This window comes from Coregonus clupeaformis, chromosome 16 (assembly GCF_020615455.1).
Source record: "Coregonus clupeaformis isolate EN_2021a chromosome 16, ASM2061545v1, whole genome shotgun sequence".
Lineage (NCBI taxonomy): Eukaryota > Metazoa > Chordata > Actinopteri > Salmoniformes > Salmonidae > Coregonus > Coregonus clupeaformis.
Window position 1 is genome coordinate 58968704 of NC_059207.1, and position 23536 is coordinate 58992239.

Genomic DNA, 23536 nt, shown 5'->3' on the forward strand with positions numbered 1-23536 from the left:
TTTTTTTCTCCAGAAAATCACATTGTAAGATTATTAATGAATTTATTTGCAAATTATGGTGGAAAATAAGTATTTGGTCACCTACAAACAAGCAAGATTTCTGGCTCTCACAGACCTGTAACTTCTTTAAGAGGCTCCTCTGTCCTCCACTCGTTACCTGTATTAATGGCACCTGTTTGAACTTGTTATCAGTATAAAAGACACCTGTCCACAACCTCAAACAGTCACACTCCAAACTCCACTATGGCCAAGACCAAAGAGCTGTCAAAGGACACCAGAAACAAAATTGTAGACCTGCACCAGGCTGGGAAGACTGAATCTGCAATAGGTAAGCAGCTTGGTTTGAAGAAATCAACTGTGGGAGCAATTATTAGGAAATGGAAGACATACAAGACCACTGATAATCTCCCTCGATCTGGGGCTCCACGCAAGATCTCACCCCGTGGGGTGAAAATGATCACAAGAACGGTGAGCAAAAATCCCAGAACCACACGGGGGGACCTAGTGAATGACCTGCAGAGAGCTGGGACCAAAGTAACAAAGCCTACCATCAGTAACACACTACGCCGCCAGGGACTCAAATCCTGCAGTGCCAGACGTGTCCCCCTGCTTAAGCCAGTACACGTCCAGGCCCGTCTGAAGTTTGCTAGAGTGCATTTGGATGATCCAGAAGAGTATTGGGAGAATGTCATATGGTCAGATGAAACCAAAATATAACTTTTTGGTAAAAACTCAACTCGTCGTGTTTGGAGGACAAAGAATGCTGAGTTGCATCCAAAGAACACCATACCTACTGTGAAGTATGGGGGTGGAAACATCATGCTTTGGGGCTGTTTTTCTGCAAAGGGACCAGGACGACTGATCCGTGTAAAGGAAAGAATGAATGGGGCCATGTATCGTGAGATTTTGAGTGAAAACCTCTTCCATCAGCAAGGGCATTGAAGATGAAACATGGCTGGGTCTTTCAGCATGACAATGATCCCAAACACACCGCCCAGGCAACGAAGGAGTGGCTCCGTAAGAAGCATCTCAAGGTCCTGGAGTGGCCTAGCCAGTCTCCAGACCTCAATCCAATAGAAAATCTTTGGAGGGAGCTGAAAGTCCGTATTGCCCAGCGACAGCCCCGAAACCTGAAGGATCTGGAGAAAGTCTGTATGGAGGAGTGGGCCAAAATCCCTGCTGCAGTGTGTGCAAACCTGGTCAAGGCCTACAGGAAACGTATGATCTCTGTAATTGCAAACAAAGGTTTCTGTACCAAATATTAAGTTCTGCTTTTCTAAAAATTACAGACCTCTACATGCTTTGTAAGTAGGAAAACCTGCAAAATCGGCAGTGTATCAAATACTTATTCTCCCCACTGTACATGCCCGTCTGAAGTTTGCCAATGAACATCTGAATGATTCAGAGGAGAACTGGGTGAAAGTGTTGTGGTCAGATGAGACCAAAATCGAGCTCTTTAGCATCAACTCAACTCGCCGGGTTTGGAGGAGTAGGAATGCTGCCTATGACCCCAAGAACACCATCCCCACCGTCAAACATGGAGGTGGAAACATTATGCTTTGGGGGTGTTTTTCTGCTAAGGGGACAGGACAACTTCACCGCATCAAAGGGACGATGGACGGGGCCATGTACCGTCAAATCTTGGGTGAGAACCTCCTTCCCTCAGCCAGGGCATTGAAAATGGGTCGTGGATGGGTATTCCAGCATGACAATGACCCAAAACACACGGCCAAGGCAACAAAGGAGTGGCTCAAGAAGAAGCACATTAAGGTCCTGGAGTGGCCTAGCCAGTCTCCAGACCTTAATCCCATAGAAAATCTGTGGAGGGAGCTGAAGGTTCGAGTTGCCAAAGCGTCAGCCTCAAAACCTTAATGACTTGGAGAAGATCTGCAAAGAGGAGTGGGACAAAATCCCTCCTGAGATGTGTGCAAACCTGGTGGCCAACTACAAGAAATGTCTGACCTCTGTGATTGCCAACAAGGGTTTTGCCACCAAGTACTAAGTCATGTTTTGCAGAGGGGTCAAATACTTATTTCCCTCATTAAAATGCAAATCAATTTATAACATTTTTGACATGCGTTTTTCTGGATATTTTTGTTGTTATTCTATCTCTCACTGTTCAAATAAACCTACCATTAAAATTATAGACTGATCATGTCTTTGTCAGTGGGCAAACGTACAAAATCAGCAGGGGATCAAATACTTTTTTCCCTCACTGTAGATACAGTGCCTTCAGAAAGTATTCAACTCCTTGACTTGTTCCACATTTTATTGTGATACAGCCTGAATCCAAAATTGATTGGGAAAACAAATTATCTCACCCATTATACACCATAATTTTAGCAAATGTATTGAAAATGAAATGCAGAAATATCTCATTTACATAAGATTCACACCCCTGAGTCAATACATGTTAGAATCACCTTTGGCAGCGATTACAGCTGTGAGTCTTTCTGGGTAAATCTCTAAGAGCTTTGCACACCTGGACTGTACAATATTTTCTCATTATAATGGGGAAATATTGTACAATCCAGGTGTGCAAAGCTTGGTTGTTGATTATTGCTAGACAACCATTTTAAAGTCTTGCCATAGATTTTCAAGCAGATTTAAGTCAAACTTGTAACTCAGCCACTCGGGAACATTCACTATGCTTGAAAATATGGAGAGTGGTGCTCAGTAATGTGTTGTATTGGATTTGCCCCAAACATAACACTTTGTATTCAAGACAGAAAGTGAATTGCTTTGCCACAGTTTTTGCAGTATTACTTTAGTGCCTTGTTGCAAACAGGATGCATGTTTTGGAATATTTGTATTCTGTACAGGCTTCCTTCTTTTCACTCTGTCAATTAGGTTAGTATTATGGAGTAACTACAATGTTGTTGATCCATCCTTAGTTTTCTCCTATCACAGCCATTAAACTCTGTAACTGTTTTAAAGTCACCATTGGCCATGGTGAAATCCCTGAGCAGTTTCCTTCCTCTCCGGCAACTGAGTTAGGAAGGACGCCTGTATCTTTGTAGTGACTGTGTGTATTGATACACCATCCAAAGTGTAATTAATAACTTCACCATGCTCAAAGGGATATTCAATATCTGCTTTTTTTATTTGTACCCATCGACCAATAGGTGCCCTTCTTTGCGAGACAATGGAAAACCTCCCTGGTCTTTGTGGTTGAATCTGTGTTTGAAATTCACTGTTTGACTGAGGGACCTTACAGATAATTGTATGTGTGGGGTACAGAGATGAGGTAGTCATTCAAATATCTGGTTAAACACTATTATTGCACACAGAGTGAGTCCATTCAACTTACTATGTGACTTGTTAAGCACATTTTTACTTCTAAACTTAGTTAGGCTTGCAATAACAAAGGGGTTGAATACTTATTGACACAAGACATTTCAGCTTTTCATTTTTTTTTTCTTTATATAGTTCCACTTTTACATTATGGGGTATGTGTAGGGCAGTGTCAAAAACATCTCAATTTAATACATTTTTAGTTCAGGCTGTAACACAACAACACAAAGGGGTGTGAATACTTTCTGAAGGCACTGTAGAACCCTTCTGAATCTGAAGAAGCTTTTTTATTATAATTATTTTTCTTTCTTTTAAATAATACCTGAGCATTAGTGTTACCTCAGTGTTAAACTTTAACATCAGGAGTTTGAGTAATCTGATACATTTAAAAAGATTGGTGTGAGAATGTTTTAAACTTTACCTACTGTATATGGGAATATTTTTGAATTGATCTGGTCTTCCCTTAATAATTGTGCATATACAGTACTTGCATAGTTGGTATCTTTGCCATGATTTCTGTCTTTTAAATGAGTATTTTCTATGATTTTACTGAGCAGAGAGTAAGGGAATAGAAGGGAGTATGAGTGGTATAGTAAAACACTCAAAATCACAACCATCATTATTATGTTTCCCAGCATGCTCTATTGCACATAGATTTTTAGAATTGTTTGTTTCAAAATGTGTGTTTTTGCATGTACATTGGTTGGTTGATTAATGTTATGCTACACAAAGATAAATAACATACATTTTTCTAAACTAATCCAATCTGTTTGTAGTTGGACTTATTGCACCCGTTACTGAGATGGTTGTTCAAGTTTAAATGATTTAGGTACTAACTAATCAATCTTCTCTATCCTTGCAGTCATTCTTGAAGACATGCTCCGGTACTTTGGCGACTAATACGTATTTTTTAAACCTCCCGCTTTGGGCTGGATGTGTCAATGTGTAGTTCATACATGCATAATCTATGAGCAGAATGACTGTTTTACCTTCATTAGCCAGGAAATCCCTAAATTGAAAGTGTCTGTTTTCTGGAAGCTGTGTGGCGCCATTTTCCTTACATTTACCCCCACTTGGGCCAGCCCCTAGCAATTTGAGTTTCAGCCAATGAGCTTCAGCTCCTCGACATTTGAGTGACAGTTAGCAAGATGCACACACAGTAGAGCGAGAGAGAACATTGACGTGGTGCACATTTGTGACGTAGTATGCAATTTTCGGGGACCACTTTTGTCTCGTGGACGCTACTTTCAGAACTACTGCCTTAAAAGTATAAAAAAGTACCGGAGAATATCTTTAACGCAGGTTGCAGGTGATTAATAGTTCCAATTGTTGGATATCCTCACTCTGGCTGGATTCCAATAGGAATTACACATCACTTTGGAAGTCAGCATAATGACTTGCTGGCCTAATGTGGCCTGTAAACCAGGAGTTTCCTAAAACCACTGTGTTAGGGTATAACTAGGCACTCAAAGAAAGGCCTTATGATATGTAAGGTATTATCATAAAGACTTTAATTTTAAATACTAATAAGGCTGGTGGAACCATTCATAGAGGGTTCTAGGAAGAACCTTTCAAAGATAAAAGGTTTCTCGGTAGAACCGTTCATAGAGGGTTCTAGGAAGAACCGTTAGAGGATAAAAGGGTTCTTGGTAGAACCATCGTAGAGGGTTTTAGGCAGAACCCTTCATACAGGGTTCTAGGTTGAACCATTTAAAGGGGGTTCTATGAAGAACCCTACATAGAAGGTTCTACAGTAGGTAGAACCATCTGCAAAAAGTTTGACCTATCACCAAAAAGGGTTCCCCTGTGGGGACAAACCGAAGAACCCTATATGGTTCTACTTAGCACCTTTGTTTCTAATTATATTAACTTAGTTTGGCGGAACAATGACCATAGGAGTTGGGAACTGTCAAAGAGTAGCTAGCAAGCATCAAGATATGCCAAATAACAGTCTAAAAATCACTTGAGGGCAAATAAATCTGATTTGACCATTCAGACACATGTCGCATGGCCAGGAATCAGATTTGTATCTGATTTCAAACCACCTATGAAGGTGGTTTGAAATGAGGCTTGAAATATCTGATTCCATGTGTTTTTGGCTATTCAGACTACAAGAAAAAGAACAGATTCTAGTCAGATATGCAACAAAATGGGATTTGAGTCACTGCAAACTGTCAATGTGAACAAGGCTATAGAGGTGCCCTACCCTGATAGTGTATGGTAGTCCTGGTTTGATGAAAGGAGGAGTAGCGACAAGACTCAGGCTGTACGGGGACTTTAAGAACTTCACATTGGCCATCTCAGCTTCCTGGGAGATACCACCTAGAGAGATTGAAAAGAACCGTGTCTGATCAAAAATAGAGTAATAATATGTTCCTGCTAAACTAAATGATGCAATCATTTCCCAATAATGCAATGATCTACTTTGAATGATCAATCAAACCCTAGATCAAAGTGAACAAATCTTAGATGCATCATATAGATGACTTATTATTGTCAATATTGTAGGTTTGTGTGCAACAAGGCGGGCCTACACTGTGCGTCTCTCACCAGTTGGCTCTTGTACCATCACAGCCACATACAGGAACTTTCCCACCATCTCCTCTAGTTCTTTGGGTCCATCATCAAATGATAGAGCTTTCTTCATGTTTATGTTCACCTCCACGTCGCCACTTTCACTCATCTGAAATGTTTGATCACAATGTTGCTTACAAACCCCAGTGGCCCTTGAAGACCAATGGAAAACAATAATATCATGTAATAATATAATAATATATATTTAGCTGACGTTTTTATCCACAGCGACTTACAGTCATATGTGCATACATTTTTTGTGTGGGTGGCCCCAGCGGGACTCGAACCCACTATCTTCTTTCTCTCACTCATAAATTAGAATAAATCCATGTATAGTGCACTGACACACACACCCAACCACACAAACATAACTTGTTACTCATAACTCATTCTTACTTGCTCTCTTCTCACTGATTTGTGTAGGATGACAGTTGTTGTCCCAATGTATCCAAACCGTAGGAATACCTCTGCATTTGCAACTGGAGCACCGTGAATATACCTGATACACAGCACAAATAACAAAGAAACTCAATATCATCCAAGATAATGTAGAACCGCCCTGACTACTGACAAGGGATAAGACAAGACTTAACTTAATCAAGAATTAATGCAACAGTGTAGGTTAAAATGATCAGACAGACTGTTATTTTTACCCACCTGGCAGATATCTTGATCTTAAAAGCTTCAAAAGTACCGAAACTGATGTAGCTAGCCTGTGGCTGCATGTGGATGGAAAGGCTGGGTAATACTAATAATAAAGAAAGCATAGTTAGACTCAACAGTTAAGACTCAAAAGTGTCTAAATCAATGTGACTTGGTGGGAGGTGACCCCCCCCAAAAGTATAATTCAATCATCAATCACAATCGATGTTTCTTGTTGAGTTACCGTATTCTTTGACTTCAAATTCAGCTTTGTTTGTTGTGGTGAACTCATCTTGGTAAGAAGCTTCAATTCTCCAGATACCTAACCTATGACATGGACCGCACAGTATGTACTGTCATTAATGATACGTACAACCGATATTATCATCCTGAATCATGACTAACAGTGTGATGTCAAATGTTGTGTTGTAGATACCACTTACTTTGGTTTTAGAGGGATTTTGAAAGGATTTTGCATTGATGGGATTCCATTGATATCTGTCAGGTCCACAATGTCCACCTTCTGTAACTCTGGGTCCTATACATTGCCAGACAAAAGAAAGTCCCATATCAATGTAGTGTATGGCTAAGTGCATCGCTACTGCCTTCCTGAGACCTAGAAGTACTGTCGCCCAGGACCCAGAAATAACTTTGCTTAACTGGATCACTGGTATTGAAGGTGCTTCGTAAAGGGACAGTTCACCAAATGACAAAATTCCATGTTGATTTCCTTAGCCTGTAAGCAGTCTACGGACAAGGTATGACAGCAATCCATGCTTTAGTTTAGTTTCCCTGGCAATGTTTCCGAATGCTAACGTTTTAGCATTTGTGGCATAAATCCCATTCAAGTCGTTGGACTGATATTAGCATTTTTCGTGCATCATGTCCAAATCATCTGAAAGTATCTAAAATTGATTAAGTCACTTTATTGATGATTTTAACATTATGCATAAAAAATTATAATATCAGTCCCATCAACTCAGGATTAAATGTTGTAAACATGCATTTAAAGGAGCAATCTGGGTTGGTCCATCCATTTCTGGACTTGATTCTTGAAGAATATAAGTTATAAATGCCTCATGAGCTTGGTTCAACTGTATTACTCCTTCAGAACCCAAAATATAAGCCTGTTTTACTCCATTGTTTGTAAATGATGTAATTGTAAACAAACACTGTGTAGCTTCAAAACATAGCTAAACTATCATATTTGATCTCATGGATGGCCTTGCAGTCATAGCTCTGTCTATGAATTTAGGAGTGGTTACATTTCTCAAGTCCCATCCCTCAGTTGTTTATCAAAAACAATGGGGAGTCTCCTTTGTTGTTATTTGAAATCCCAGATTGGCCATTTTACTGGCCGTGACAGGTGATGTAAAGACAGTAACGTGATGTGGTTTGAGGCTAATCAACACACTGCTCATTGGGCACAAGCTGGTTGAATCAACGGCGTTTCAACGTATTTTGTCAACTTATTGGGACGTAGAATCTACGTGGACAATACATTGGATTTGAAAAAGGTCATCAAGGTAAACGGTTGTTTTCAGGGTGAAATGTCAACCACAGGATTATGTCATCATGGTAACCAAATTTCAACATAGACAATGGTGGTCTGTTTCAAGCAGACCACCATAGTCCCTGTGCCCAAGAACACTAAGGTAACCTGCCTAAATGACTACCGACCCGTAGCACTCACGTCTGTAGCCATGAAGTGCTTTGAAAGGCTGGTCATGGCTCACATCAACATCATTATCCCAGAAACCCTAGACCCACTCCAATTTGCATACCGCCCCAACAGATCCACAGATGACGCAATCTCTATTGCGCTCTACACTGCCCTTTCACACCTGGACAAAAGGAACACTTACAGTGGGGGAAAAAGTATTTAGTCAGCCACCAATTGTGCAAGTTCTCCCACTTAAAAAGATGAGAGAGGCCTGTAATTTTCATCATAGGTACACGTCAACTATGACAGACAAAATGAGAAAAAAAATTCCAGAAAATCACATTGTAGGATTTTTAATGAATTTATTTGCAAATTATGGTGGAAAATAAGTATTTGGTCAATAACAAAAGTTTCTCAATACTTTGTTATATACCCTTTGTGTGACACTCTGGCTCCACGGACCTTGATATTTGAGCCAGGGTTGTTTAGTTTCATTGTTTGGGTGTATTTCTATGTTGGGGATTTCTGGTTGTGCATTTTCTATGTTTGGTTAATTGTTCTTGATTAGTCGTATGACTCCCAATCGGAGGTAACGAGTGTCAGCTGTCGGCTCGTTATCTCTGATTGGGAGCCATATTTATACTGTGTGAGTTCACTTTGTGTTGTGGGTTATTGTTTCTTTGCTGCTGTTAGTAGTATTCAGTATAGAACTTCACGGATCGTCATTTGTTGTTTTCTTCGTGGTTGCTTTAAGTTAATAAAGTCATCATGTTCACTCGCAACGCTGCGCATTGGTCTCCTCCTTCAGACGATCGTGACAGAATAACCCACCAAAAAGGACCAAGCAGCGCGTCCAGGAGCAAGGGGTCTGGACACAGGAGTTATGGATGCCTCCCTAAGGACTTTTGGACATGGGAGGAGATTCGGGCTGGAAAGGGTCCTTGGGCACAACCGGAGGAACATCATCGCCCTCGTGAAGAGCTGGAGGCAGCTGCAGCCGAGAGGAGGTGGTCTGAGGAGGAATATCACCGCCCTCGTGAAGAGCTGGAGGCAGCTGCAGCCGAGAGGAGGTGGTATGAAGAGGAAGCGCGGAGTCGAGGCTGGAAGCCCGTGGTTACTCCCCCAAAAATTTTTTGGGGGGCACATGGCTTGGGCGCCTGGGCAGCAGGAGGCTGCCACAGGGAGAAAAGGAGAGAAGGCTATCGGATTACGGGAGCCATTGGCGAGTAGAGGGAGGGAAGTTGTTGTGGCACGGCATGAGAGACTGAAGTGTGTTCCCAGTCTGGTCCGGTCCGTTCTTGATCCCCAGTTAAGGCCAGTGGTGGGTGTTCCCGTGCACGGTCCGGCCTGTTCCTACTCCACGCACCAGGTCCACGATGTGCGTCGCCAGCCGGCCTGAACTGGCCGTCTGCCCAACGGCGCCCTGAACTGCCCGTCTGCCCAACGCCGTCTGAACTGCCCGTCTGCCCAACGCCGTCTGAACTGCCCGTCTGCCCAACGGCGCCTGAACTGCCCGGCTGCCCAACGCCGTCTGAACTGCCCGTCTGCCCAACGCCGTCTGAACTGCCTGTCTGCCCAACGCCCGTCCTGAACTGTCCGTCTGCCCAACGCCCGTCTGAACTGCCCGTCTGTACTGAGCCTGCAAAGCCGCCCCGTCTGCCATGAGCCTTCAGAGCCGTCCGCCAGACCGGGAGCCGCTAGAGCTCTCCGCCAGACAGGATCAGCCAGAGCCTTCCGCCAGACAGGATCAGCCAGAGCCTTCCGCCAGACAGGATCAGCCAGAGCCTTCCGCCAGACAGGAGCAGCCAGAGCCTTCCGCCAGACAGGAGCAGCCAGAGCCTTCCGCCAGACAGGAGCAGCCAGAGCCTTCCGCCAGCCATGAGCAGCCAGATCCGTCAGCCCGCCAGGATCCGCCAGATCCGTCAGCCAGCCAGGATCCGCCAGAGCCGTCCAGCCAGGATCCGCCAGAGCCGTCCAGCCAGGATCCGCCAGAGCCGTCCAGCCAGGATCCGCCAGAGCCGTCCAGCCAGGATCCGCCAGAGCCGTCCCGCCAGGATCCGCCAGAGCCGTCCCGCCAGGATCCGCCAGAGCCGTCCCGCCAGGATCCGCCCAGAGCCAGCCAGCCAGGATCCGCCATCTAGTCAGGTACTGCCCCTTAGTCCGGTACTGCCCCGTAGTCCGGTGCCGCCCCCTTAATCCAGTGGGGTTTAGTTGGGGGGTGGTCATGAGGAAGGGAATACGGAAGCGGATAGTGACTAAGGTGGGGTGGGGACCACGACCTGGGCCAGAGCCGCCACCAGGGACAGACGCCCACCCAGACCCTCCCCGAGACTGTATGCTGGTGCGCCCGGAGGTCGCACCTTTAGGGGGGTAATGTGACACTCTGGCTCCACGGACCTTGATATTTGAGCCAGGGGTTGTTTAGTTTCATTGTTTGGGTGTATTTCTATGTTGGGGATTTCTGGTTGTGCATTTTCTATGTTTGGTTAATTGTTCTTGATTAGTCGTATGACTCCCAATCGGAGGTAACGAGTGTCAGCTGTCGGCTCGTTATCTCTGATTGGGAGCCATATTTATACTGTGTGAGTTCACTTTGTGTTGTGGGTTATTGTTTCTTTGCTGCTGTTAGTAGTATTCAGTATAGAACTTCACGGATCGTCATTTGTTGTTTTCTTCGTGGTTGCTTTAAGTTAATAAAGTCATCATGTTCACTCATAGCGCTACGCATTGGTCTCCTCCTTCAGACGATCGTGACACTTTGTTGGCAATGACACAGGTCAAACGTTTTCTGTAAGTCTTCACAAGGTTTTCACACACTGTTGCTGGTATTTTGGCCCATTCCTCCATGCAGATCTCCTCTAGAGCAGTGATGTTTTGGGGCTGTCGCTGGGCAACACGGACTTTCAACTCCCCTCCAAAGATTTTCTATGGGGTTGAGATCTGGAGACTGGCTAGGCCACTCCAGGACCTTGAAATGCTTCTTACGAAGCCACTCCTTCGTTGCCCGGGCGGTGTGTTTGGGATCATTGTCATGCTGAAAGACCCAGCCACGTTTCATCTTCAATGCCCTTGCTGATGGAAGGATGTTTTCACTCAAAATCTCACGATACATGGCCCCATTCATTCTTTCCTTTACACGGATCAGTCGTCCTGGTCCCTTTGTAGAAAAACAGCCCCAAAGCATGATGTTTCCACCCCCATGCTTCACAGTAGGTATGGTGTTCTTTGGATGCAACTCAGCATTCTTTGTCCTCCAAACACGACGAGTTGAGTTTTTACCAAAAAGTTATATTTTGGTTTCATCTGACCATATGACATTCTCCCAATCCTCTTCTGGATCATCCAAATGCACTCTAGCAAACTTCAGACAGGCCTGGACATGTACTGGCTTAAGCAGGGGGACACGTCTGGCACTGCAGGATTTGAGTCCCTGGCGGCGTATTGTGTTACTGATGGTAGGCTTTGTTACTTTGGTCCCAGCTCTCTGCAGGTCATTCACTAGGTCCCCCCGTGTGGTTCTGGGATTTTTGCTCACCGTTCTTGTGATCATTTTCACCCCATGGGGTGAGATCTTGCGTGGAGCCCCAGATCGAGGGAGATTATCAGTGGTCTTGTATGTCTTCCATTTCCTAATAATTGCTCCCACAGTTGATTTCTTCAAACCAAGCTGCTTACCTATTGCAGATTCAGTCTTCCCAGCCTGGTGCAGGTCTACAATTTTGTTTCTGGTGTCCTTTGACAGCTCTTTGGTCTTGGCCATAGTGGAGTTTGGAGTGTGACTGTTTGAGGTTGTGGACAGGTGTCTTTTATACTGACAACAAGTTCAAACAGGTGCCATTAATACAGGTAACGAGTGAAGGATAGAGGAGCCTCTTAAAGAAGAAGTTACAGGTCTGTGAGAGCCAGAAATCTTGCTTGTTTGTAGGTGACCAAATACTTATTTTCCACCATAATTTGCAAATAATTTCATAAAAAATCCTACAATATGATTTTCTGTAAAAAAAATTCTCAATTTGTCTGTCATAGTTGACGTGTACCTATGATGAAAATTACAGGCCTCTCTCATCTTTTTAAGTGGGAGAACTTGCACAGTTGGTGGCTGACTAAATACTTTTTTTCCCCACTGTACTTGAGAATGCTATACATTGAATACAGCTCAGCGTTCAACACCATAGTGCCCTCAAAGCTCATCACTAAGCTAAGGACCCTGGGACTAAACACCTCCCTCTGCAACTGGATCCTGGACTTTCTGACGGGCCGCCCCCAGGTGGTAAGGGTAGGTAACAACACATCCGCCACGCTGATCCTCAACACGGGGGCGCCTCAGAGGTGCGTGCTCAGTCCCCTCCTGTACTCCCTGTTCACTCATGACTGCATGGCCAGGCACGACTCCAACACCATCATTATGTTTGCCGATGACACAACAATGGTAGGCCTGATCACCGACAATGATGAGACAGCCTATAGGGAGGAGGTCAGAGACCTGGCCGTATGGTGCCAGGACAACAACCTCTCCCTCAACGTGATCAAGACAAAGGAGATGATTGTGGACTACAGGAAAAAGAAGAGGACCGAGCACGCCCCCATTCTCATTGACGGGGCTGTAGTGGAGCAGGTTGAGAGCGTCAAGTTCCTTGGTGTCCACATCACCAACAAACTAACATGGTCCAAGGCTATTTCTCCGAAAGTTTTAAACTGTCAAGGGGAGTGAAACAAGGTTGTCCACTATCGGCATATCTATTTATTATGGCCATCGAGATGTTAGCTATTAAAATCAGATCCAACAATAATATCAAGGGATTAGAAATCCAGGGCTTAAAAACAAAGGTGTCATTGTACGCTGATGATTCATGTTTTCTTTTAAATCCACAACTTGAATACCTCCACAGCCTCAGAGGATCTAGATACATTTTCTAACCTCTCTGGATTACAACCATATTATGATAAATGTACTATATTACGTATTGGATCATAAAAAAATACAATTTTTACATTACCATTTAGTTTACCAATAAAATGGTCTGATGGTGATGTGGATATACTCGGAATACATATCCCAAATGAAATAAATGATCTCACTCCAATACATTTTTATAGAAAGTTAGCAAAAATAGATAAGATCTTGCTACCATGGAAAGGTAAATACCTGTCAATTTGTGGAAAAATCACCCTGATTAACTCTTTAGCATTATCCCAGTTTACCTATTTGCTTATGGTCTTGCCTACGCCTAGCAAACAGTTTTTTTAATTATATGAGAAAAAAAGATTCCACTTTATTTGAAACGGCAAGCCAGACAAAATTAAACGGGCCTATTTATATAATGAATATGATTTCGTAGGACAGAAATTATTAAATAATAAAGCATTAGACCTATTACTAAAAGCTTCGGTCATACAAAAGCTATACTTAAATCCGAACTGGTTCTCTAGCAAATTAGTAAGATTGTCTCACCCAATGTTCAAGAACGGCCTTTTTCCCTTTATTCAGATTACAACCTCTCACTTTCAGTTATTTGAAAAGGAAATAAACTCCCAAATATCACTATTTCTAAAACAAGCCACAGAAAGTTGGTTGCAATTTCAATTTAATCCTCCAGAAATGACAGAACAAATAATGCAACAAATATTGTGGTTAAACTCAAATATAATAATTGATAAAAAAATATTATTTTTTGACAAAATGGTAAAAAAAAAAAGGTATATGTCACGTTCGTCTAATGAGTGAGACCAAAGCGCAGCGCGTTGAGCGAACATGTTGCTTTATTAATTAAAGCGAAACACGAAAACAACAAAACAAATAACGATACGTGAAGTCCACAGTGACAATGACTGTAAAGGAACAAAAACCCACAAACACAAGGTGAACACAGACAGTTTAAATATGGCTCCCAATCAGAGATAACGAGCCGACAGCTGACACTCGTTACCTCCGATTGGGAGTCACTTGACCAAACAAGGAAAACACAACCAATGACAACCCAACCAAACAAAACACAACCAAATGAACACACCCTGGCTCAAAATACAAAGTCCCGGAGCCAGAGCGTGACAGTACCCCCCCCTAAAGGCGCAGACTGCGACCGCGCCTCAAAAACCCCAAACAGGGGAGGGCTGGGTGGGCATTACTCCTCGGAGGCGGCTCCGGGCTTGACCACCACCCTTCTTCAATCCCCCCGTAGCGCCCCCGGTCCGATCTGACCCAGCTGGTAGGATCTGGACTGACGACGCGCACCCTAGGCTTGATGCGTGGAGCCGGAACGGGCCTCACCAGGCTGACGACTCGCATCCCTGGCTTGGTGCGAGTAGCAGGAATGGGCTGGATCAGGCTGACGGCTCGCACCCTAGGCTTGGTGCGAGTAGCAGGGACGAGCTGAACCAGGCTGACGACTCGCACCCTTGGCTTGGTGCGAGTAGCAGGAACGGGCTGGACCAGGCCGACGACTCGTACCCCTGGCTTGGTGCGAGTAGCAGGAACGGGCTGGACCAGGCTGACGACTCGCACCCTTGGCTTGGTGCGAGTAGCAGGAACGGGCTGGACCAGGCTGACGACTCGCACCCTTGGCTTGGTGCGAGTAGCAGGAACAGGCTGGACCAGGCTGACGACTCGCACCCTTGGCTTGGTGCGAGTAGCAGGAACAGGCTGGGCTGGGCTGGCGACGCACACCGTAGGCTCTGTGCGTAGAGCAGGGACAGGCCGGGCTGGGCTGGCAACGCACACCGTAGGTTTTGTGTGTAGAGCAGGAACAGGCCGGGCTGGACTGGCGACGCACACCGTAGGCTTTGTGCGTAGAGCAGGGACAGGCCGGGCTGGGCTGGCGACGCACACCGTAGGCTCTGTGCGTGGAGCAGGAACAGGCCGGGCTGGGCTGGCAACGCACACCGTAGGCTTTGTGCGTAGAGCAGGAACAGGCCGGGCTGGGCTGGCGACGCACACCGTAGGCTTTGTGCGTATAGCAGGGACAGGCCGGGCTGGGCTGGCAACGCACCCCGTAGGCTTGGTGCGTGGAGCAGGGATAGGCCGGGCTGGGCTGGCGACGCGCACCATTAACTTAGTGCGTGGAGCAGGGACAGGCCTCACCGGACTGTGGAGACGGATAGGAGACCTGGAATGAAGAGCGGCCACAACCCGTCCCGGCTGAATGCCTACCTTCACACACTCTGTGTGAGGCATCCGCACAGGACGTACAGGGCTGTGTACCCGTACCGACATGACAGCACGTGATACTGGAGCAGGATATCCGGGACAGCGGAGAGGCATAGGAGACCACGAGCGTTGAGCCGGCACACTCCGTCCTGGCTGCATACCCCCCTTCGCACGACACGTGCGGGGTGCTCGCACAGGACGTACAGGACTGTGCCGGACCACTCGTGGCACCGTACGCTGCTCCGCATACCGCGGAACCTGCCCCGTCCCATGCTGCCATGCCTGAGTACGGGAAGTTGGTTCCGCTCTCCATCCCGGCCTCGCCAACCTGCCTTCTGGTCCCCAAAACCCGGTGGCCTCCTCTCCAAATTGCCCTGTGGCAGCCTCCTGCTGCCCAGCCGCCCAAGCCATGTGCCACCCCCCAAAAATTGTTTTGGGGTTGCCTCTCTTCCATCCGACGATGGCCCTGCTGACGCCGTTGCTCCTCTCTCGCCAGGGCCTTGATCCTACCCCAAGGTCCCTTGCCCCCGAGCATGTCCTCCCAGGACCACGATTTGCCCACCTGGGCCATCGCCAGCCTCTCTATCTCCTTACCCGGCGCTTCCTCCCATGTCCAGTCTCCTTGCTCCTGGACACGCTGCTTGGTCCTTTTACGGTGGGTTTTTCTGTCACGTTCGTCTAATGAGGGAGACCAAAGCGCAGCGCGTTGAGCGAACATGTTGCTTTATTAATTAAAGCGAAACACGAAAACAACAAAACAAATAACGATACGTGAAGTCCACAGTGACAATGACTGTAAAGGAACAAAAACCCACAAACACAAGGTGAACACAGACAGTTTAAATATGGCTCCCAATCAGAGATAACGAGCCGACAGCTGACACTCGTTACCTCCGATTGGGAGTCACTTGACCAAACAAGGAAAACACAACCAATGACAACCCAACCAAACAAAACACAACCAAACGAACACACCCTGGCTCAAAATACAAAGTCCCGGAGCCAGAGCGTGACAGTATAATCTTCGTAAATGATATCATAGGTAGGATTGGTGGAGTTATGTCGCACATGCAGCTAACAAAAACATATGGAAATGTCTGCTCTACCCAAAATTACAACCAAATAATTGCAGCATTACCGCAAAAATGGAAGAGGAAAGTGGAAGGGGGAAAAAGTAAGTAACTTGTCTGTCGGTCTTGCATTAAAGAACATAATTGGTTAAAGAAAATTGTGATAAATAAATAAGTATACCAGTTTCATTTAAGGACCAAAGGATTGACAGACGTCCCATATAGATTGCAAAATAGTTGGGAAGAGATTTTTGACGTACCGATTCCATAGTGTTTATGAACTGATACGCAAAACGACGCCGGATTCAAAACTCAGATTTTTTCAATTTAAATTATATACAATTCTTGCTACCAATAGAATGTTATTTATATGGGGGATACAATCTTCCCAGCTCTGCAGATTTTGCTGCGAAGAGACAGAATCATTAGATCATTTGTTTTGGTACTGTCCATTTGTAGCTTGTTTTTGGACACAGGTCCAGGAATGGCTAAAGGATTGCAATATTTACCTGGAGCACTACTGGGTGATCTGAAAAGTCATAGTCAATCGATCAATAATATAATATTACTTTTAGCAAAAATGTTCATTTTCATTTTACAATCTGTAGAAACAATGAGAATAGAAAGGTTCAGAACTTTTGTAAAACATCACGGTACAGTTGAAAGATATATGGTAAATAGAAATCCAATATGGATGGTGTTAAGAGATAGATGGGTTCTGTTGAATGAAGTTGAAGGATGGGACTAATAACAACTAATAACAACAAGATAACTAATCTAAAGCATACTGTGTCCATAATATGTTCAGTTGAAGTCGGAAGTTTACATACACCTTAGCCAAATACATTTAAACTCAGTTTTTCACAATTCCTGACATTTAATCATAGTAAAAATTCCCTGTCTTAAGTCAGTTAGGATCACCACTTTATTTTAAGAATGTGAAATGTCAGAATAATAGTAGTGAAAATGATTTATTTCAGCTTTTATTTCTTTCATCACATTCCCAGTGGGTCAGAAGTTTACATACACTCAATTAGTATTTGGTAGCATTGCCTTTAAATTGTCAAACGTTTCGGGTAGCCTTCCACAAGCTTCCCACAATAAGTTGGGTGAATTTTTGCCCATTCCTCCTGACAAAGCTGGTGTAACTGAGTCAGGTTTGTAGGCCTCCTTGCTCACACATGCTTTTTCAGTTCTGCCCACACATGTTCTATAGGATTGAGGTCAGGGCTTTGTGATGGCCACTCCAATACCTCGACTTTGTTGTCCTTAAGCCATTTTGCCACAACTTTGGAAGTATGCTTGGGGACATTGTCCATTTGTAAGACCCATTTGCGACCAAGCTTTAACTCCCTGACTGATGTCTTGAGATGTAGCTTATATACACATTATACACATACTTTTCCTTCCTCATGATGCCATCTATTTTGTGAAGTGCACCAGTCCCTCCTGCAGCAAAGCACCCCCACAGCATAATGCTGCCACCCCCGTGCTTCACGGTTGGGAAGGTGTTCTTCGGCTTGCAAGCTTTCCCCTTTTTCCTCCAAACATAACGATGGTCATTATGGCCAAACAGTTCTATTTTTACTACGATTACTAGGATTAAATGTCAGGAATTGTGAAAAACTGAGTTTAAATGTACTTGGCTAAGTTGTATGTAAACTTCCGACTTCAACTGTATAGATATATACAGTGGGGAGAACAAGTATTTGATACACTGCCGATTTTGCAGGTTTTCCTTCTTACAAAGCATGTAGAGGTCTGTAATTTTTATCATAGGTACATTTACACTGTGAGAGACGGAATCTAAAACAAAAATCCAGAAAATCACATTGTATGATTTTTAAGTAATTAATTTGCATTTTATTGCATGACATAAGTATTTGATACATCAGAAAAGCAGAACTTAATATTTGATAGAAAAACCTTTGTTTGCAATTACAGAGATCATATGTTTCCTGTAGGTCTTGACCAGGTTTGCACACACTGCAGCAGAGATTTTGGCCCACTCCTCCATACACACCTTCTCCAGATCCTTCAGGTTTCGGGACTTTCAGCTCCCTCCAAAGATTTTCTATTGGGTTCAGGTCTGGAGACTGGCTAGGCCACTCCAGGACCTTGAGATGCTTCTTACGGAGCCACTCCTTAGTTCCCCTGGCTGTGTGTTTCGGGTCGTTGTCATGCTGGAAGACCCAGCCACGAGCCATCTTCAATGCTCTTACTGAGGGAAGGAGGTTGTTGGCCAAGATCTCGCGATACATGGCCCCATCCATCCTCCCCTCAATACAGTGCAGTCGTCCTGTCCCCTTTGCAGAAAAGCATCCCCAAAGAATGATGTTTCCACCTCCATGCTTCACGGTTGGGATGGTGTTCTTGGGGTTGTACTCATCCTTCTTCTTCCTCCAAACACGGCGAGTGGAGTTTAGACCAAAAAGCTCTATTTTTGTCTCATCAGACCACATGACCTTCTCCCATTCCTCCTCTGGATCATCCAGATGGTCATTGGCAAACTTCAGACGGGCCTGGACATGCGCTGGTTTGAGCAGGGGGACCTTGCGTGCGCTGCAGGATTTTAATCCATGACGGCGTAGTGTGTTACTAATGGTTTTCTTTGAGACTGTGGTCCCAGCTCTCTTCAGGTCATTGACCAGGTCCTGCCGTGTAGTTCTGGGCTGATCCCTCACCTTCCTCATGATCATTGATGCCCCACGAGGTGAGATCTTGCATGGAGCCCCAGACCGAGGATGATTGACCGTCATCTTGAACTTCTTCCATTTTCTAATAATTGCGCCAACAGTTGTTGGCTTCTCACCAAGCTGCTTGCCTATTGTCCTGTAGCCCATCCCAGCCTTGTGCAGGTCTACAATTTTATCCCTGATGTCCTTACACAGCTCTCTGGTCTTGGCCATTGTGGAGAGGTTGGAGTCTGTTTGATTGAGTGTGTGGACAGGTGTCTTTTATACAGGTAACGAGTTCAAACAGGTGCAGTTAATACAGTTAATGAGTGGAGAACAGGAGTGCTTCTTAAAGAAAAACTAACAGGTCTGCGAGAGCCGGAATTCTTACTGATTGGTAGGTGATCAAATACTTATGTCATGCAATAAAATGCAAATTAATTACTTAAAAATCATACAATGTGATTTTCTGGATTTTTGTTTTAGATTCCGTCTCTCACAGTTGAAGTGTACCTATGATAAAAATTATAGACCTCTACATGCTTTGTAAGTAGGAAAACCTGCAAAATCGGCAGTGTATCAAATACTTGTTCTCCCCACTGTATATGCAAACTGTAGTCTGGCTTTTCAATGGCGGTTTTGGAGCAGTGACTTCTTGCTTGCTGAGCGGCCTTTCAGGTTATGTCGATATAGAACTTGTTTTACTGTGCATATAGATACTTTTGTACCTGTTTCCTCCAGCATCTTCACTACATATTCATCCCAAACCCACTGGCTCCAGGTCATCTATAAATCACTTCTAGACAAATCCCCGCCTTATCTTAGATCATTGGTCACCATAGCAACACCCACCCGTAGTATGCGTTCCAGCAGGTATGTCTCACTGGTCATCCCCAAAGCCAACACCTCCTTTGGCCGCCATCCCTTCCAGTTCTCTGCTGCCAATGATTGGAACGAACTGCAAAAATCTCTGAAGCTGGAGACACTTATCTCCCTCCCTAACTTTAAGCATCAGTTGTCAGTGCAGTTTACCGATCACTGCACCTGTAGACAGCCCATCTGTAATTAGCCCACCCAACTACCTCATCCCCATATTCTTATTTATTTTGCTAATTTGCACCCCAGTATCTCTATTTGCACATCATCTCTTGCACATCTATCATTCCAGTGTTAATACTAATTGTAATTATTTTGCACTATGGCCTATTTATTGCCTTACCTCCATAACTTGCTACATTTGCACACACTGTATATATATTTTCTGTTGTATTTTTGACTTTATGTTTTGTTTTACCCCATATGTAACTCTGTGTTGATCTTTTTATCGCACTGCTTTGCTTTATCTTGGCCAGGTCGCAGTTGTAAATGAGAACTTGTTCTCAACTGGCTTACCTGGTTAAATAAAGGTTAAATAAAAAATTATAATTTTAAATAAAAAAAATAGGGAAATAATGCAACCTCTAGAATGCCCTACAAGCCAATCAAAACTTAGTATTTGTCACGATCGTTGAGAGACGGGTCAGACCAAGGTGCAGCGTGGTATGTGAACATGTTTACTTTATAGAATAAACATACAAAACAAAACAAGGTAATGTGAAGTGAAGTCCTCAGGCGATACAAATACAAGCCTACACACGGAACAAGATCCCACAACTAAGGTAGGCAAACAGGCTCCTAAAGTATGATCCCCAATCAGAGACAACGAGCGACAGCTGTCTCTGATTGGGAATCACACCCGGCCAAACATAGAAACACAATACCTAGAACACAAACATAGAATCTCCAGCATAGATTCTCACGCCCTGACCAAACCAACTAAAGACGACCGGCCTCTCAAGGCCAGGGCGTGACGGTATTCAACAATGCCATGGTATAGCAACATTTTATTTGTAGACAAACTGTAATTAAAGCCAGACTAAATCAGTGGCACAGATGGCACTATCCAAGCAGAAGATGCATCTCCTTCAAATGTTGATGTTTGGTTGCATGGACAACAATTCAATATCACTTTTGTATTACAGTAAATAGCCTAAAGTTAAGGCTATCTTACAAACCTTATAATGAGTAACACATCCATGGCCACATTTTGAGATTACTGTAACTATACATTTCTTCTTATGTAATAATATAATGTAGCGATTCTGAACTGGTGGGTCGCGGCCCATATTTGGGTCGCAGGAGGTTTTGAGTGGGTCATGCGTGTCTGAGTAAAAATTATAATAAAAAAAACATTTTTTAAATGAAAAATACTCCAGTCTGAATTTAGATGACTTAAACCAGGTAGAGAGTGTGTAGAAATGATAATGCACTTACATTTTGAAATAATTTAATCTCCAAAATGTTTTTCTTCAATCACAGTATTTTCAATATAGAGCTATTAGCAGCACTATTTGGGTTGATTTTGTGGTCTCAAGCTAGTGAGTTTATTAACATTCTTCATCAAGAATATGGGGAAAATGTAATTATTGACAATGAAAGAGGTGGAAATGTTGTCCTCTTGTCATATAAATGCAACATTCACTATCAATATAGCATTAAAAATAGTTTTCCAGATTGTATTGTATTCTTTTTCGCGATGCGAATATTGTGTCGGGATTGAGACAACCTGGTTCAATTTGGGTCCCGAGGAAAAACCAGTTGAGAACCACTGATTTAAAGCATGCATGTTCAAGATAGCAGGCATAGGTTGTAGCAGTTCCGTGGAGATCTTCACAATTGCTGTAATAATCTGTGCAGATTGTCGAACGACATTGATCAATTACACCATATACTTTTAATGTGATCTCAACTGCAATCCAGGTAATTTGGTTCGGCTATTAGATAAAGCACAGTGATAACACAATCTGTTGTGTAAATAAACTAAATATCTGACATTGTATTCCCATTTGAACTTTACTGCGCTTTTAAAATGGTTGAAAGCGCAGTGATAGACATTTGGGTGACAACTAAACCAAACATCAAACATTGTTTTTCCATTGGAATTTGGTTGTGCTTTTAGATGGTTGAAATAATAGTGAAAACTAACTTTTGGCTGTCTTTTTATATGGGTAAATATAGGTTATAATCTCATTGATCAACGTCTCTCAACAAAACATTCCCCAATTATCTACGTTGAAATGATGTGGTGTGCCCAGTGGAAGGTCCATTTGTGATACACTCACCCTGAAAGTTAGAGTCACAGGTCGAAGGGCTGGCTGCAGATCTTCATTGAGAGAGAATACTCGCACTTTCACTGTTGGATCATGCTTAGCATTAGAAGGGGTGTGTGTTTCCACTTCTCACAATGGAATACACCTAGCAACTGATACACTCAAACACACATGCGTACGCACGCACACACACAATGCTGTTATCATCCTCACCTGATTGTTCTGGGGTATAAATGGGTTTGTCAGTCTGGATGAAGAGGAAGCCATTTTTACGAGAGACTGGTATCTTCACGTGCTGCGCAAACTGTTCTGGCAGTATAACTTCAAGGTATGCATGAGTGGCATCCGTAGGGAACTTACTAGGGAAAATCTGTGGAGAGTTAGTATATTGATTTTAAAATCCTTACTAAGAACAAATATCTCAAATAAAAATACATACAAACCTGGTATGCGCAAAGAAAGATATGAGACAGAAAACTCATGCAAAATGCTCAATCCTAACCACATACATTTCATAACCTACATAACATAAACATTTCAAATCTCCATGGTCTTTTGTATTACTACTTATTTCCTGTTTTACACAGACATAGACACCTGGGCCTGTATTCATAAAATGTCTCAGAGGAGTGGTGATCCAGGACCAGGTCCCTCCAGTCTTATTTTTTTATTAGATGGCTAAACTGATCGTAGATCAGCACTCCTACTCTGAGACACTTTGGGAGTACGGCCCTGTCCTTCAGAAGGAAACATGACTGCCTGTTTCACTGGTTGGAGCTTTGTCTGACCCTCAATGTGACAGCCTCCTGGAAGCCATTCCGGGAGTTGAGGGTCACAAACTGATCAGCATATTTAATATGGCCTGCGTCCATAGAGCTTTTCAAGTACACATGGGCATTGGCTTCTTGGGTGTAGCCAAACAGCTGAATCACCACTTTCTCAGATGCATCCAGTCGGAGGAGTTTGGGAGCAGTGATCAGGTACCTTAGGAGAAAAACAGGGTTATAGAAAATATGCAATCCAAACAAGTCACTGTGATACACTAGTGTCCTGTTCAGGGGATGTACTTGTACATCAAGCTGCCTCATGCTACAGAAACAGGAGATAGGCTCCTGCCCTATGGGCCATTCTGGCTCAGACAAAGCTACTTACTAATCCAAACAAGTCAAAACGTAACATTGTTGACAATTGCCAGGATTGTCATAAATGCAGCCACTTACGTCTTTTCCTGAGCACCTGCCAAACAGCAGAGATAAAAAACACAAAGAAACAGTAAGAGTTTCATCTTCCACTGCCGATGAGACTGACTGACTCTGCAAACCCAA

At 43.9% G+C, this 23536-nt stretch overlaps 1 protein-coding gene across 2 annotated transcripts in view; it reads right to left on the bottom strand.

Annotated features, from left to right (window-relative positions):
* c5 (complement component 5) overlaps positions 1-23536 on the bottom strand; it is a 57794-nt gene extending 34258 nt beyond the window's left edge. For both annotated transcript variants that reach the window (XR_006003738.1, XM_041900546.2), the window contains exons 1-10: positions 23432-23536; positions 23000-23195; positions 22425-22581; positions 22224-22294; positions 6954-7048; positions 6755-6837; positions 6526-6616; positions 6265-6367; positions 5845-5977; positions 5501-5616 (exon numbers count right to left, since the gene is read on the bottom strand). Coding sequence is in view for 1 of the 2 variants with exons in the window: in XM_041900546.2 (XP_041756480.2) it covers positions 5501-5616; positions 5845-5977; positions 6265-6367; positions 6526-6616; positions 6755-6837; positions 6954-7048; positions 22224-22294; positions 22425-22581; positions 23000-23195; positions 23432-23496 (1110 nt within the window). In the remaining variant the exon portion in view is untranslated. The remainder of the gene's footprint in view (positions 1-5500; positions 5617-5844; positions 5978-6264; positions 6368-6525; positions 6617-6754; positions 6838-6953; positions 7049-22223; positions 22295-22424; positions 22582-22999; positions 23196-23431) is intronic.